At 35.3% G+C, this 17,542-nt stretch overlaps 1 protein-coding gene across 2 annotated transcripts in view; it reads right to left on the bottom strand.

Moving 5' to 3' along the window:
* LOC109100163 (protein kinase C epsilon type-like) overlaps positions 1–17,542 on the bottom strand; it is a 56,762-nt gene that overhangs the window by 21,494 nt on the left and 17,726 nt on the right. The window contains exons 3-10 of one of the 2 annotated variants that reach the window (XM_042735524.1): positions 6,246–6,411; positions 5,686–5,720; positions 5,328–5,416; positions 4,260–4,389; positions 4,035–4,177; positions 3,804–3,903; positions 3,097–3,299; positions 2,843–3,016 (exon numbers count right to left, since the gene is read on the bottom strand). In XM_042735524.1, the coding sequence (XP_042591458.1) occupies positions 2,843–3,016; positions 3,097–3,299; positions 3,804–3,903; positions 4,035–4,177; positions 4,260–4,389; positions 5,328–5,416; positions 5,686–5,720; positions 6,246–6,411 (1,040 nt within the window). Of the gene's footprint in view, positions 1–2,842; positions 3,017–3,096; positions 3,303–3,803; positions 3,904–4,034; positions 4,178–4,259; positions 4,390–5,327; positions 5,417–5,685; positions 5,721–6,245; positions 6,412–17,542 lie in introns of both variants that reach the window. The other variant, XM_042735523.1, reaches the window with a different exon arrangement.

The raw sequence follows: 17,542 nt of genomic DNA, 5'->3' as shown, positions 1-17,542 counted from the left end.
TGACAAACCCACATTTCTCTGTCCACTCAAATAATTCTTCTTACTCGCCTGTAGCTGTACCTTCCCTCTGAGTGTTGGGAAGTTATGTGAAATTCTTTCACTGGCTACTGGTTGTGGCTCGCATCAAGTTCAAAAGATTGATGCTTGTAAATATAAAAGCTACAGGCTCAGCACCTGCCTACTTCCACTCACTTCTACAAATCTACATCCCCTCCAAAAGTCTGAGATCCACTAGTGAGCGACGCCTCGTGGTACCATCACAGAGAGGCTCAAAATCACTTTCCAGAACATTCTCGTTCACCATTCCTGGCTGGTGGAATGATCTTCCCACCCCTATCTGGAATGCTGAATCCCTGACAATTTTCAAGCGACAGCTGAAAACTCATCTCTTTCGACACTACTTGACGTCATCCTAAATTAAAAAAAAAATAAATAAATAAAAAATTAATAAATTTAATAAATTATAATCAAATAATAAACTTAAAAAATGTCCTTAATTTAATTTTTCTTTTTTTTTATTTATTATTGCAACTTAAGATACAGTTTTCATGTGATATATTACTCATTAATATATAAAACACATTTCAATATAATAGTCATTTTTTAAATATTTGTTAAAAATCAATAGGCAATTTTTTTTCCCCACTGAAAGTTAGGTAGCATTTTAATTTAAAATAATATATTATTAGTAATATAATAATAATATACAAATAAAGAGCTATAATAATATATCAAGTGACATGAGGGCGAGTAGATGATGACAGAGCTTTCATTATTGGATGAACGAGTACTTTAACTGTTGTTTATCTGTAGTTTTAAAGTCCCAGTGAATTGCTCTAGCATGAGCTAACCTTCTGCCCCTCCTTCTTTCTGCCTCTCTCTTTTTCCCAGGCAATCATTCAGACTTCACATGTTCCATAATCCTCCTCATGGTCCTTCTATATGGCCCCTTCTTTTGGCTATTTTCTATCTGCAGGAGCATGCATGCCCGCGGTCCCAACAGGCCTCATCAGAAAGAGTTGTGTAATGTTATTTACATTTCTGCAGCATAATTACAGTTGATAAGAATATGGCTGCGATCCCAAAGCTGATTAAAACCAGAGCCAGCAGTTCAAAAAGAGTACACAACTCCTCTTTCCCCCCCAAATCACATCTTCCTTCTTCTTTCTGCCCCTTTCCCGCACTACTACTGCCTCCAATCCTTCGTTTTTGCATCTCTTGTATTGTACTCTTTTTGTTCTGTGTGTGTGTTCTCAGATGTGGGCAAATGAGAGAGAGGGGGCGGTAAAAAGAGAAATGAGGACACTAGATATCACTGTGAGTGTAACTGGGGCATGGGGGGGGGAGCTGAACAAGAGACGGAAAGAAGTGAAAGTGCAAAATAGAGAAGTACGGGGAAAAGAGACAGAAGATGAAAGTGATAAAAGCGTGGGTGAAAAGGATGTCAGAGGCTTTAATGAGCACAATTCATTGACAGAACGAGTACCACTTTAACTCGCCTTTCCTAACCGTAAATACAGTTGTGTGCAGAAGTTTGGGCACCCCTTGTGATTAAAAGAAATTCAAAGGAGTTAACTTACTGGACATATTTCAGTGATTTTTAATTCACACACTGGGGTCACTTTTTACTTAGAAAATAAAAACAGGCACTTTATAGGACCCTAAACCACTTTAAAGTGCTAAAGGTGTCATAACCTCAACTGACCTCTCTCTCTTTTTTTTTTAGTTTCAAACAACTCAACAACAGACTGTCACCTTAAAACCACATTGCCATACATGATCTAAACACACATTAGCCATCAGAAAAAGGACACAATGCCACCTCCTGGACAACGTCTGGTATTAGCAGTGAAATCCTGATAAAGTCATAATGTGTGGCTCTGCCATCTACTGGATTATGAGAAAAGTCAGGTTTTTTTTTTTTTTTTTTTTTGAAAGAACTGAATACATTTATTTAGCAAGGATACATTACATCAACAAACATTTACATTTTTACAAAATATTTCTATTTTAAGTAAATGCTGCTCTTTTGAATTTTCTATTTATTAAACAAAAATGTATCATGGTTTACACATAATATTAAGCAACAAAAACTGTTTACAATATTGATAATAATAAGAAATATTTCTTAAACACCCAGTCAGCACATCACAATGATTTCTGAAGGACTATATGACACTGAAGACTGAATTATTGGCTCCTGAAAATTAACCATCATAAGAAAAAAAAAGTAGTTTATTTACATTTTAGTGTATTTGTAATAAAATAAATGCAGTCTTCTTTCAAATATATAAGGTATATATATAAATATATATATATATATATATATATAAAAAAAAAAAAATTAAACCTTAACTTTTGAATGGTAGTGGTAGTCTATAGAAATAAACTGTAGCCTTGTAGAATAATTCCATTTATTGTCAGTTGTTATTTATTGTTAGTTCATGATACCTAATGCATTAACTAAACTTTATTGTAGACTTGGCAATACTTTTAATAATAGTTTAAATACATTTTTTGGTTAGTTTACACACATACAGTTATTGTATAGCTTCAGAAGACTTGGAATGAGGTATAAAAGTTGTATGGACTATGAATTATTGCATAGAGCTAAAGCTATGAATCAATGCACGAAGTTCTATTTTATAACTTGACAGTATAAATTCATCCACTTTTATGGTATGACCAACAGAAGTGTGGACAATCTGTCTAAAGTCTCACTTTTTTCATGGGTAGAAAGAAAGTAATACTGCGTTTGGAACTATATGAAGGTAGATCTAAAGTGTTTAATCTTGAGTCTGGATTAGCGAGAAATCAGATCTGGGTTTAGTGACTGTTTTACCTTTGTTTGGAAGCAGCAGAATAGCTGGGTTAGATAGGGATGTTTTCTAGCCAGGGCTAGAATGCGTTTCTCTGTCAAAGTGCAGTCCACATCATCATCTTGAAGGATGACGTCTTTCTTCAATACTTTCACAGCGTAAACTTCATCTGTGCTTTTCAGCTCTGCCAGCATCACCTACAGCACAGAAAGGGCAAGGTGAAGATGTTGATTCATAAACCAAATCTGAAAAGTACTGATTTGTGAAAAACACTCACCTTGCCAAAGCTGCCTTTGCCCAGCACTTTGATGAATGAAAAGTCGGTGAGACTCATCCTCTTGGTCTGGACAGTCTTCACATCTCCATTCTCCCGGCCCTCGGGCGCTGTGCTCTGAACGCCGCTGCTTGCGGAAGAGGAGGAAGACTTGTGCTCCTGGCCGAATGAAAGGGCCTTGCGGATACTCTCCAGTTCTGCAAGCTCTGCTACGAATAGACAAACATAAACATTTGACTTAAAGAAATAATTCTTTCAAAAATGATAATTCTGCCATTTTTTACTCACACTCTAAATCCGTACGGGTTCCTTTCTTTCTTTCATAAAACACAAAAGGAGAAATTCAATTCAATTTAATTTAAATAATCATACTAGATAAAATTATAAAGATGGTCCAAGCGGTTTCTCACACAAAATCAAATGGAGTGATTTGATTTTTTTTTACTGTGCTTTTAAATAACTTTAGAAGCGCCATTTATTGTAATAAGAAAATAATTGAAATTCAAATTGAAAGAGCATCCAGAATATTCTTGAAAATTTCTCCTTTTGTGTTCCACACAAGATTAAAAAAATGTACAGATTTAGAACAATAAATGACAGAATATTCCTTTTTGGATTAACTATCCCATTAAGTGTGCATATAAATGAAGAATATGTAGTAATGAAAGACTAAGATTGAAGAGAGTGTGAGAGTGTGTGTAACTTTGTACCCTGGTCGCAAGGTGAAGCTGGAGCTGATTTGCATCGGTCAGATTCCTCTGATATGGGGGCTTCTGTTATGGGTTGCTGAGGGTCCTGCCCTGGAGTCAACTAAAGAGAGAACAATTGTCACTGGCCTCATTTTAATTTCGTAACTCATTTTCTTGTGTGCTTTAGATTACTGCATCAATCCATAGTCCAATCTGGCCTCCCCACATTCCTCAGATATTTAAAGCGCTCACCTTTTTCCTGCGCTGGGTACTGTTGGAGATCTTATCTGGCGTCACCCCGAGATCAGACAGCACTTTAGCAATTTTTCTGGCATCGACACCACAGCTTGGAGCTACATTACTTTCACAGCGCCGATGGACATTCATTTTACAGGCTGAAAGCAGGTGAGAAGATAGAAATGAATACATGGCAATAAGATTAGATTCTAGAACAAAATGATTTTTCACAACACTTACCTTTGCACTGCAGGCCTTGCCGCATCAGTCCCCAAAGTAAGGAGCCACAATGGTCACAGAAGGTGGGGACTTTGTAATTATGAATGCTGAACATGTGTGGAATGTTTACACTGAAGCGCTGGGAGCCAACCTGTAAAAACAAAACATCATTCATGCCACAATACCCACAATTCAACTGATCAGTCTGACGAGGAAATACTGCAGGTTTTAGTAGTTTTAGGCACAGGAGGCTCAGTGTTGTTAACTAAAACTATGAAAAATCTGGATTCATTATTAGTTAACTAAATGATTGGTTTATTATTTCATTTAAATAAAGCTGAAAATAAATATTGGATGGGAAAAACTAAAACTGAAAAATTCAAGGTAAATGTAAAAAATGTTGCCTTGGCAAATAACTGAAATAAAAGAAGTTTAAGCCAAAGTACTACAATTACTAAAACTGGAATCTAAAACCTAATAATAAAAAAAGACGAAAAAAAAATATATAAGCATAACAGCACTGCATGGGCTATTGTTAGAAATCAAGCATACTGTTATAATTCAAAAATACCTAAAAACAAGAAACATAATAAAACTGAAAAACACAACACAACATAAAATTTACAAAAAACAAAATAAAATCTCAAAAAAAAAATTATGTCTCATTACACATTATGCATCAATATTTAACATTTTAAAAAAGTCCTCATGAACTTCCTACAGTACATTTACAAAATGCTGTCATATTATCTCATTATTTTATATTATGTGTGGTGTCTCGCTACCATCTCAGAAATACAACAACTACATTTTAACAACATTTTAAGTAAAAATGACAAGAAAAAAAAAAGAAGAATGTTGAAGAATACAACTGAAACCAATTCTCACAATGTAAAAAAAACGAAAAAATAATCACAACTTACTCTTGTAATTCGATATTCGAAGTATTCCTCACATTTATTTTCTGTAGTGATAATTGTGAACATACTGGAAAACGTATTAGGGCATAATATAGTATACATACTTCAGAAACTAATACAAGCATGCAAACTCAAACATAGCATGAGAGAGCAAGAATGTAGAACTGACCTCTTCAGGAGTTTCTTCCTGTTTCTTCAAGCCAGCACATTTTGTTATAATGAGCTCATGGCATCTCTTATGGACCACGCAGGTACACACTGAGAGATTTGGGGAATAGGCAAAAAGTTAACATTGCATGGTAATTATAAATACATATATATACACACACACACACACACACACACACATATATATATATATATATATATATATATATATATATATATATATATATATATATATATATATATATCATATATATATATATATATATATATACGATAATAGATAACGATTGGATTATCAAATGAGAAAATATTATAATTGATTTTAAGGTCATTGTATATAAGCAAAGAGTCTTACTCACCCTGACACTGATACCCCTGCTTCCCCAATACACCCCTGCAGAACCAGAGTGAAATAAATGTGTTAGAGCATACAGCAAGATTGTGCAATTCTGTTTCTGACCAGCAGAGGGGGCGTTGTGTTAGAACACAGACACATCATCTGTAGCCGATTGTGTCAGCGGCAACAAGCAGCATTGTGTGGAGCCGCACAGATGCACTATTCACCAGGTATGCAAATAGTTAGACCTAACAGTTATTACTCTACAGGGAGGAACTGTTTGCAGAGATAAAAATAAACATCTGTCTAATCTATGAATGCATCCCTTTAGGCCCTCCTCCACACAAGCACAAAGAACAGTCGATCTAATTTGCTTTCAATATTAATATTCATTACAAAAACTCTTTTGTTGGAACTAAGAAGAGTGCCTGTGATTAGCATCATGTGTCATTATGCATTGTCTTGGAAAATGACATAAAAGCTTTTATATGTCTGAAAGGGATCTTATAATAAAGGTAGGCCTGGATAGACGTAGCTGTTGTGAATGAAAGGGCGACAGGTGAGGGGCGCCGAGGGTCCTACCAGATGAAGTCTCTGCAGTGGGAGCAGTATGTGGGCTGTCTCAGGTAGGTGGCCATGAACTTGTGACCGTTGACCTGATGGACGCGCCTTCGGACAGCTCCTTGACGTTTGCGTGGACGCATCCGCTCACGGAACACTCTCTCCTCATTTTCATTGGTTGATGCAGCTGCAGAGTAAAATGACATGGAAAAATAAGATAGTTGAATGTTAATATATAAAATATTGAATGTGTATATATTTTAAATAAAACTATTTATTTATTAATAAATGTATGTATATATGCATGTATTATGTGTGTCCATGTATGTATTATTTCTTTGTATATTCTTTCTATCATCAGAATATTAGTCAGTTTGTTTGTCGCCTATGGATAAAGAAAAAAATGTCTATAATATCATTTAAAAGTTTGGTGTCAGAATGTTTATTCATTTTTTTTTTCCAGCAAAAACATTACAATTTCCAAGATAAGTGTTATCAATAAGTGCTGTTTTTTTATTTTCTTTAAATCAAAGAACCCTAATAAATATATTGGAAAAAATTATAGTGCATTACAGTTACATTAAGCAGTATTAGGCAATATTAAGCAGCAAAACTGTTTTAAACACTGATAATAATAAGAAATGTTACTTGAACACCAAATCAGAATATTAAAATGATTTCTGAAGGATCGTGTGACAATGAATTACATTTTGCATTAATTGATTTTTATTTAAAAATGAATTATCATGATTTCATCACTGTCTCTGCCATTTTTGGTATATCACCAGCTTGACGTAGTTACATCGGCTCAACCAATGGTGTGAGTTTGGGGCGAGGCTAACCTGTTAATCCAACAAATAGCAGACAGGTGGCATGTTGGAGGAAACCTGTTTGAAAACAAGCATTCTTTTTGCACTTCTCATCTTTTACAGTATTTACTGAAAATTTAAATACAAACACTTTCTAAAGTGAACACACATCCACACACTCTGGTACAGTAAAACTTTGGTCAGTCACCAAACTCCAAACAGCTGGTCGGTCCTCAAGAAGCCTCATGATCTAACGTAAACCCAGCCAGCAGAGAAAGTGAACAAACACATCATTGATTCTCAAGCAACTCTTGCCCTCACTTTCCCCCTTTGAGGGGCTGCAGTAATTGTGTATATGTGTGTTGATCATGAGAGAAACTGGCGGCTGAGGACCACCTGACCAATCATGTGACCCACCGCCATGGCTCCATGCATTCCAGCAGTCAGGTGATGCCTTTAAGGCGGACAGCATTCCTTCATCACACAAACAACTGTGAAATTGCATTCACATCACTATGTGTGTTGTGGCATTGCCCATAATGTCTGTCAATGAGAGGAGATTAGAGAGTCTAACAACTTTCTCCCTCTTGTTTTGTTCCAATAAACTTGCCATCCAACTCCTCCCACACTTCTTGTCTTTCAGTACAGCAGAGTATGTGTGGGCTGCATTATTTTAATGCTGTCTGTAAGGGGAGCTGCTGCAGAGGTGTGATTACAGCTAAGAATCCCCGCAGGGCAGCACGCAGCCCCCATAGAGCGACTAGGCTCGGTACAATTACCATTGTGAGGTTCCTGAGGGACGTTCGTTGAGTGTGTGTGTGTGTATATCTGCATTCTGTCTCATATCAGGGTGCTCATGGGGCAAGTTGTGTGTGTGTGTGTTGTCTGATATCAGAGCGTCCTGTCTTCTGGAGTGGGCAGCTGCACAGGAGAACAGTGTGGCAGCTAAAAGGGCCATTAGTGGGATAGATGTGCTTACATAATACATTATCCATCTGCTCAAAAAGCAGGGCTTAACCAGAACACACCTATGCCTCCCAGCATACACAGTTCACAGTACCACACATAAACACACTGACAGGGGAAGACATGATACCAGTGGAGTTCATACTGTCTGTATTCACTTATAGATCTGGTCAGACTGTGGCCATATTTATTTTGACATGAACATGAGGCAGGGAGGAAATTGATAGCTTTGTTTCAAAATCTAGTGTGCTGACAAACTAGACAGCATTTTAAGGCATCATAGGCCCAACATAAAGGCAGTAAAGTGAAGTAAGGCATCATCGCATGTATAGTATCCTTCACAGAGAATGCAAACCTAAAAAAGACAGCAACAAGCTCAGTGGGAAAAGTTCAGCCAAAACTGTAGACAAAGTAACAGATTCAACTATTTTAAAATATGTTCTTGTTTTATAGTTGGATTTTCTAACCAAATGAACTATTTATTCATTATTACAGTCTCTTTACTTATTAAAGCATCATGCTGTTAGCTTAGCGATATGCTAAGTCAAACTCTATTTCTTCTGTACAATGTTTCTGCGTATGTGTCTTTGTGGAACATATATGTTCTTTTCAGGAATTTCCAGTATTGAGTTTTGAAAGTTACAAAAATATTAACATAAGAGCTTTAAGGCAGTATGACACAGTGGCTACATTTACATGCACAATTTTTGGTTCTATCGGACTGAATTCATTCTGATTGATGAATCTGAATGTAGTGTTTACATGAACCCTAAATAAAGTGATTGGGTTGATGTGCGTGTTTAGATGTCGCAAGCTTCAAATCGGAATAGAGAACATGGAGAATGGAGAATGGTTATTATGTGCAAACAGTGAGAAACTCTATATTTGTGCAATGTGTGCATGTCAAAAAAAATCTATTCCGATCCAAAAATTGTGCATGTAAATGTAGCCACTGTGTCATACTGCCTTAAAGCTCTTATGTCAATATTTTTGTAACTTTATTTTTTTCTATTTGTTTTTAACAGCAGAATTAATATTTATCCATTTATGGATAACACCGCTGTGACGTGTTGCTCATATTTATCACGCAGTAAAAATGCCCCTGCCCGCGCCCAAAATGGGTTGCCTGTGGATGAGTATCCAAAATAAGGACTGGTGGGAGGTTGTCCTGCTCCACTTCACAGTTGCCAAATGGAAGGAGAGTTTTATAAAGACAGGACACGCATTTATACAAAACTTTATTCAAAAGGAAGAGCTGTTCGTTCTGAGCATCATACGTCATTTTGATATTTCTGTGTCACTGCACATGCGCAGTCCTTTGAGTTTCAGGGTTCAACCTGATTGAGTGTTTACATGCACTCTCAAATTTATTAGAAAAAGAATAAACCACCCCCTTCAATCCGATCGAAATTTCATTCGGACTGAGCTCAATCGGATTGAATAAAGTGTTTACATTAAGGCTTTTCAGTCTGATTGAGCCGTCAGTCCGATTACAAACGGATTATTTGCTTGCATGTAAACGTAGCCATTGAAGCCTCATTGTTGCTTGTGTCAAAGTAAGTATACTGTCCACTCTGACTAAGCTCTGTATGGAGATTCCTGGATCTAGTTTGTGTTTCGGTTTATTAAACCAGGTACAAACACACACATTGTTATCTGTATAATGGTTGGCAGATAAGGATGGTTTCAATGGTCAAGACTGATAGCTAGAGATAAAGTACAGAGAGGTGCAGGTGACTACAATACTGGAATTATATATATATAAATTCCAAGAGGGCAACACAGAAGAGATAGAAATTTAATAAAGTCGTTAGTTTTGTTGTCTTTGTGCACAAAAAGTATTCTCGTAGATTCATTACAATACAGTTGAACCACTTTTGATGTCACATGGACTATTTTAATGATGTCCCTACTACCTTTCTGAACGTGGTAGTTGTTTCTATCTATGGGGGTGTGGGGTTTCATAAAAAATATCTTAATTTGTGTTCCAAAGACGAACAAATGTCTTACGTTTTGGAACGACATGAGGATGAATAATTAATGACAGAATTTTTGGGTGAACTATCCCTTTAAGTTGAACAACTAAAATTACTAAAAATAAAGCAGAAATAAAAATCAGTTGAAGTAATAAAAAATAATAAAAGACTAATAAAAATGATGAAAGCACATTAAATTACTAAAATCTCAACTAGGATTAAAATTAAAACTGAAAATATAAATGAAAATTAGTGCTTCTCAAATGATTAATCGCTTCCAAAATAAAAGTTTTTGTTTACATTATATATGAGTATGTACTCTGTATATTTGTTATGTATATATAAATACACACATATGCATGTACTGTATATATTTAAGAAAAATATGGTCATATATAAAATCTATTTTTATATGATATAAATTATATGAATAGAAATATATACATTTACAATATTTTCAAAATATATACTTAATGTGTGGGTATTTATATATACATAAAAAAAACACAAATAAAAAAAAAACACCATTCAAAAAAAAACATTTAAATTAAAAGTAATTATTGCATACCAATCATTTGTCAGCACTAATGAAAATTAATAAAATTTATAATTATAATTACACACACCCTATTTAGTAAGTGTTGACAGTCTGTTTGCAATAATTGCTGAATGTAAAGAAAGAAAGAATGTAAAGAAATATTAAGAAAGAAAGAAAGAGTACAGTACACATACTCACACCTTTACAATCATTATCTGTCTCATTCAAGTCTGATGACATGAAGCAGGTGGGAAAGCATTAACACGTTCCCTAGTGACTGTGTCCATGGTGATCAGGGACGTCTGCACGTGCGCTTCACCAAACCATGGTTACTCCCTTCTATACGCACATACTTATCCTTCTACGCCTCTCACTGCTGCTCTTTTTTTTTTGTTTGTGTATATTTCGCTCACTGTTCTCCTGATTGGCTTATGGAAGGCTGAGCTGATGAGAATTTGAGCCGAATGGCTGTGTTCGCCCACGGTCAGACAGCCAAGAGGAGCTCGGGGCAGCCTCCACCCACGCCAATGCCACTTCAGCCCCAGACACGCCACCCACAAGCACTCTCCAATCCAGCCAGAGCACAGCTTGGGACCAATTAAAATGGCATCAATCAGAAAAAGAGACGGATAGAGAGAGATGGCAAATCTGCTTATAACTCAATGACAGTCGGTCCCATAACTTCAGATTGATCAGTGAGTGACAGATGAGCCACAGAACCTTCAACTTCATCATCCCAGGTAAAGTTTAAAGAGTTTAGAGAGAGAATTAGTGCAGACTGACAGCACCCTGCAGGTACATGCTGGTACAATCTGGTTAGTGATGAAGAATATACTATTTAAATGGTTTTTTTGTACTTCAAAATTTCATCCTTAATTCAATGAGCTTCTTTTCATTTGCAAATATCAATTTCTGAGTGAAAATTGTTTCTACACAAAATGTTTTTGGCCATTCAGAGTTATTACAACTTAATCGTTTTGAAATCTAATTTACATTAAACACATTTACGTACATAAGTAATTAATCGGCACAAATTGCAAAAGCTATAATATTATGTTATGAAATCATCTGGACTGGATTAAGTGAAGAGAAAGCACGGTTTGTGCTTGTGCATGTAACCTTCCATAAAGTTTGAGTAGTTTGCTCCAGTACTTTATAAATATATATATAGTAAAAAGAAATTGTTCATAAATAGGTTAAGTGTATTTTCAATGATTTCAGTTTAGTTCAGTGCACAACAGACAGCACAAATAGGCTCAGTGCTGCAACTGTACGTGCAGCTACTCTCCTGCTGTGTGAATAGAGTAGCCTGTTAAAACAGATGGCAAAATAAATACACTTAGAAATGCTTAGAACTTAAGTCATGTGTAATTCTCATGACCAATAACTCCAACACAAACATCACATTATCAAATTAAATAAGCAGTACAGTACACACTACAGATCAAAAGTTTTTATTGTTTTTTTTTTTTTTTTTGGGGGGGTGGGGGGATTAATACTTTTATTTATTAAAGATGCATTAAATTGATCTGAAGTGGAAGTACAGACATTTATAATGTTATAAAAATTAGTTTCACATAAGAAATGTCCTTTTAAAATTTCTATTAAATAAAGAACTATATTTACAAATATATTAATATATAATTAAAATAAAAGAATAATATATACAGTATTCCACAAAAGTATAAAGCAGCACAACTGTTTTAAATACTGATAATGATAGTAAAAAAAAAAAAGATTGAGTCCCAAATCAGCATATTGGAATGATTTCTAAAGACTGGAGTAATGACTACTGAAAAATTCAGCTTTGCCTTCATAGGAATAAACTACATTTAAAAGTATATATATATATATATATATATATATATACATATATATATATATATATATATATATATTAAAAAAATGAAATCGTAAAATATTTTTTGTGATATATTAATTAATCCAATTGTAAGAAAATCTTACCAACCCCAAACTTTTGAACAGTTACTTTCAAAGAAAGAAAGAAAGAACGATTCCTTCAGTCATGTAGTTGAGTCACAAGCATGTTGTCAAGCAGTCATGTCTCTGCCAAGCTTGGCAGGTGATATCACAGTCGTATTATGGAGCCACAGTAGCGTAGTGATCTGAGATGTTATCTAACTAGCCATCTGTCACATGACTCTCAATCTCTCTTGCTTTCTAAATTAAAAAACGAATGCAGATTATTTCTTTGAGGGTCCTTAATCGCATGAGGGGAAATACGTTAAGAATCTTTAAGAGCTCCAACACCAATATTGAGAGTACAGATATTATCCGACATAATGCTTCACAAAACTGCATATACTTAAGAATCGGTGTGTTTTCATAATGCCACGCAAACCGAGCCGGATTTAAATGCTAAAGATCTGCACGAGGCTATCGCTAACTAATTTGAATACTCTTCTTGACGGCAACGTCATTGTTCAGATTGACCTTGTCCACTCTTTCACCCTTTTCTCCATCTCTCTTTCTTTCTCTCCTGCTCTCAGACCTCTCACCCACTCTATCCATCTATAAGTGTGAGCACACAGGCTGGTTTCCATGGCAACCCCTGCAATCTAAACCATCTCAGTGCCTGGGTCGACCCCGCTGAACAAACACACGCAACAACCACAGAAGATCCCCTGCTCAACATACAGATTTGGATTTTAGGAAAGAGGGAGGAGTAGGGAAGCTGACAAGAGAAACAGAAAAACTGGAGGAAAATGGAAGAGACAGAGAACATTTAGCACACTGCGGCTTCAAATGCAGAAACTCATTAAGGAAAAGAAAGAGAGAGAAAAAATATAAAATCTAAAAATAGCCGATACCACCTCTCCTAGCAGCCCTGCATACATTTGCATGATAAGCAGCAAAAGGCTGACACTCGCTGAGCGGTGAACACATGGACCCTGGGAGAAAGTTTAAGTGTAGGATGAACAGGAAGTGGATGGGGGCAGCCAATCAGAAAGAAGATGGACAGAAATGGGGTTAAAGGGGTTTGTTAGAGACAGCTGTAGCAATATTTGGTCTTTGCTGTGACTGTGTTTTACTGTAACGCGTGTGTTCAGGAAGTGTATTTCCTGATTAGTGTTTAAAAGAATTTCTAGCCTTGAGTTATAAAAAAAGTTTCCTATGCTCATCAAGGGTTAAAAATACTTTGCACTTAACTATAAAGTAAAAAATAAAAATAGAAAAAATAACTGTTTTCTATTTTAATATACTTTAAAATGTAATTTATTCCTGTAAAGCAAAGCTGCTTTTTTCAGCATCATTACTCCAGTCACATGATCCTTCAGAAATCATTCTAATATGCTGATTTATAATCAATGTTGAAAACAGTTGTGCTGCTTAATATTTTCTGGGACCTGATTTTTGATAAATAAAAAGTTTAAAAAGAACAGTGATCATTCAAAATAGAAATGTTGTTACAATATACACTACTATTCAAAAGTTTGGGGTCAGTAATTTTTTTTTTTCAATTAATACTTTTATTCAGCAAGGATGTCTTAAATGGATCAAACGTGATAGTAAAGACTCATATTGTTAAAAAAGATTTCTATTTTGAATAAATGCTATTCTTTTTAACTATTTATTCAAGAATCAAAGATTCAAAGAAAAAAGAGGTTCCAAAAAAATATAAAGCAGCACAACAGTTTCAACAACTGATAATAAATCAGCATATTAGAATGATTTCTGAATGATCATGTTACACTGAAGCCTGGAGTAATGGCCGATGAAAATTCAGCACTGTGTCCCAGAAATAAATTATATTTTAAAGTATATTAAAATAAGATATATATACATATACACACACACACACACATACATATAATATGGCCCAGCCCAATAGATATATATATATATATATATATATATATATATATATATACATATACATATACACCACACACATATATGTATGTATAGATATATATATATATATATATATATATATATATATATATTTATATATATATATATATAAACACACATACATATACACATACACACACATATACACACACACACACACACACACACACACACACACACACACACACACACACACATATATATATATATATATATAGCACCTACACCATCACTTGTTGCCATTGTTTTGAGTGTGTATGTGTGTCTGTCTGTTAATCCATGGCTCAGTCCCACCTGCTATTTTGAGACAGTAAATCCTGGACAACTGACATGCTGCAGCCAACAAACAACATTTTCACTCTGTAGGCACACACACACACACACACACACACACATACACACACACACACACACACACACACACTTCCTGCTTATTCCTTTTTTTCTACCTGTGTTGGTTATCCTTTAATATGGTTAAATGTATTGAATAGTGGGATGAGTCAGAAGCCTGAGGAAGGAGGAATACATTTGGCTGATGAGAGGATCACTATAAATAGAGAAGGGTAAAGACAGAAGCACAGCGTCTGTCACCTCTCATCACAACGATGATCTGATAACGGCATAAGGGACAAACTTACTCAAAGCAGGTGGGAGCCAGGATACTTTATTGCTCCCATTTTCTTTTCAGTATCTCAAGATTTATGTGTATATAAACACACTCAGGCAGTGGAACAGACAGAAATATATTTCATTTATCCGAATGAAACATCTGTGACCAGCGCCGATCGGTTTAGAAGCCTCTGATATCATCAGTCTTTAAACAGCGATGAAAATTTGCACTCTGAATTGGGTTTAACTCACAAAAGAGCCTAGTGGGATGTTGGGTCAGGAAGGTAGGAACGTGGGTAATTTTACAGAAAGCAAGGACAGCGCAGTGCCTGAGCTATTCTGGTCTGCGTAGCTTGAGGTGCCACTGAAAATAACTCAACTGCCCTTCATATCTAAAGAGAGTCTCTTCCCTGTGTCCTGTGTTTGTGTAAGACTCATTGATTGGATCTGTTTGTGGAAACATGACAACACTCTCCCACTTCTAGGTTCCAAAAACTGCTCTCACCTGCTATTGGTGGTATGGTTGACATTGCAGCAAAGATCAAAGGTCATGACCCGGTATGGGAATTGTAAGAAATGTAACAATTTGTGTTAAGGCCCATTCATACTAATTACTAAGGATGCACCGAATGTTCAGCAACCAGAATTATAAGGCTGAAAATAGAAAAAAAAAGCTAAATAAGTGAAAATACCTTATAAATTGTATTGAACAATGACATGGCACGCTCAAATAGAGGTGCGCACTAATGCAGCAAACATGTACGAAATGTGGAAGCATTTAAAACTGTTTGAGAAAGTACCGACTAGTGAGAGACTGTTTAGTACTGCATCGCTTGTCTTCGATGGGTGGTTGTTGCTGGTTACAGTATGATAATTGAAATCATGAAATGGCCTTAAACAATTAGTAAATAAACTACAGAACTTTGTGTTTTCTAATACATGCAGGAATTGCATGTATTCAAACAGCGCTGCATGAGCTCAAGATGTCAGGGTTCAAAGTCCAAAGCACAAGATCAAATTGGGATCTGTAATATTTTCTAATGTTTTAAAAGAAGCCTCTTCTGCTCAGCAAGGCTGCATTTATTTGTAAAAAAAAATACATGCCTGATTCAAGAAGGGGGTCCCAAAAATTGCCAATATTTTTTATTTTACTATCTTATAAGTTAGTATAATAATTCATTATAATATAATAATATAATATAATTAATAATAATTCTAAATGTTCTACTTTTTTTTTAAGCAAGACAAAACCGTAAAAATCACATTTTGGCTATTTAATGTATGCAATGGTAAGAAAGAATAAAAAAGAAAAAAAAAAGGGAAAAATACATTAGGAAAAAATGTGAAAAAAATGTGTTCTGTATCCAGCCTTTGGCCCAGTAATTTTGTTTGGCTTCGGCTTCAGCCAAGAATTTTAGATGCATCACTACTACATTAACTATCCACACCACAACTACAACAGCACAGAGAAACATTACTGTCAGAATCATTTTCAATTTTTTTTTTCAGCTGAGGAATGATAGAAACAATGACAGCCAATGAGAATTAGCCAATCAATCCTGCTTTAAAGAGCTCATGCATTTAAAGTGACAGACGATGTAACTGTAGTGCATGCTAATAATAAACAGAAGGTTATTGTGTGTTGGTGTGGACAGTAATATAATTATCATTCTTGGTCTTATTTTTATTTTTTTTTTAAATCTGATTCCTCTTAACTATTCCCATTCCTTAATGTTCTGATACATTAATGATTCATCTAAATAAAGTTTAACTCTTAAAGTGTATCTTTTACTACACAAAACACACTGATTTAGGTCTCAAGCGCCTCAATAACATAATAGCAACAATCATGGAGTCAGAGTTAAAAACTATGCGACTCAGATTGGTTGAGAAATGAACTGATTCATAAGTATCTGTGATTCACTAAAAAGAATCAAAAATAAACTTGAGAATCGAACTTTACTGGTCAAGTTGTTTGTTTCTGATGCACTTGAACTAAACTTCACTAGTCAAGCTGTTTGTTTTTGATTTACTAAAAGAATCAGCTCATGAGTCATTAGCTTGGTGATCGGATTTCACTTATCGTTTTTGATTTGCTAAATGTATCAGTTCATAAGAGTCATTTTCTGGAGAGTAAAACTTCACTGGTCAAGCTGTTTTTTTTATAACTAGCTCATATAAAAAACTGGCTCATAAGAGTAATTAGCTTGGTAATCGGATTTCACTGGACATGCTGTCCAAGAGTCATTCAGTCAGGGAATTAAACGTAATTGGTCATGCTGTATGTTCTTTGCTGAGTAGTAGCACAGTATTTTAATATGGAGTGAAAGAACCATTTCCGGAAGCAAACATCATGAAAATCATTTGCTTCTGGTATATATATATACCCAACCCCAGTCATGACCTAAAAATGTGGTTACTGGGAGTTCTTGAGAATGTTCACATCTTAGGCCGCTGTACTGTATATATACTGGAGGGACGCTGAGCTCTCATTTATGCCCACAGCAAAGACACACATTAGCACTAACTGACTGTTTGCACAGT

This window comes from Cyprinus carpio, chromosome B12, assembly GCF_018340385.1.
Source record: "Cyprinus carpio isolate SPL01 chromosome B12, ASM1834038v1, whole genome shotgun sequence".
Lineage (NCBI taxonomy): Eukaryota > Metazoa > Chordata > Actinopteri > Cypriniformes > Cyprinidae > Cyprinus > Cyprinus carpio.
The sequence above is the reverse complement of the archived record's forward strand: the minus strand, read 5'-3'. Positions and strand labels throughout refer to the sequence as shown.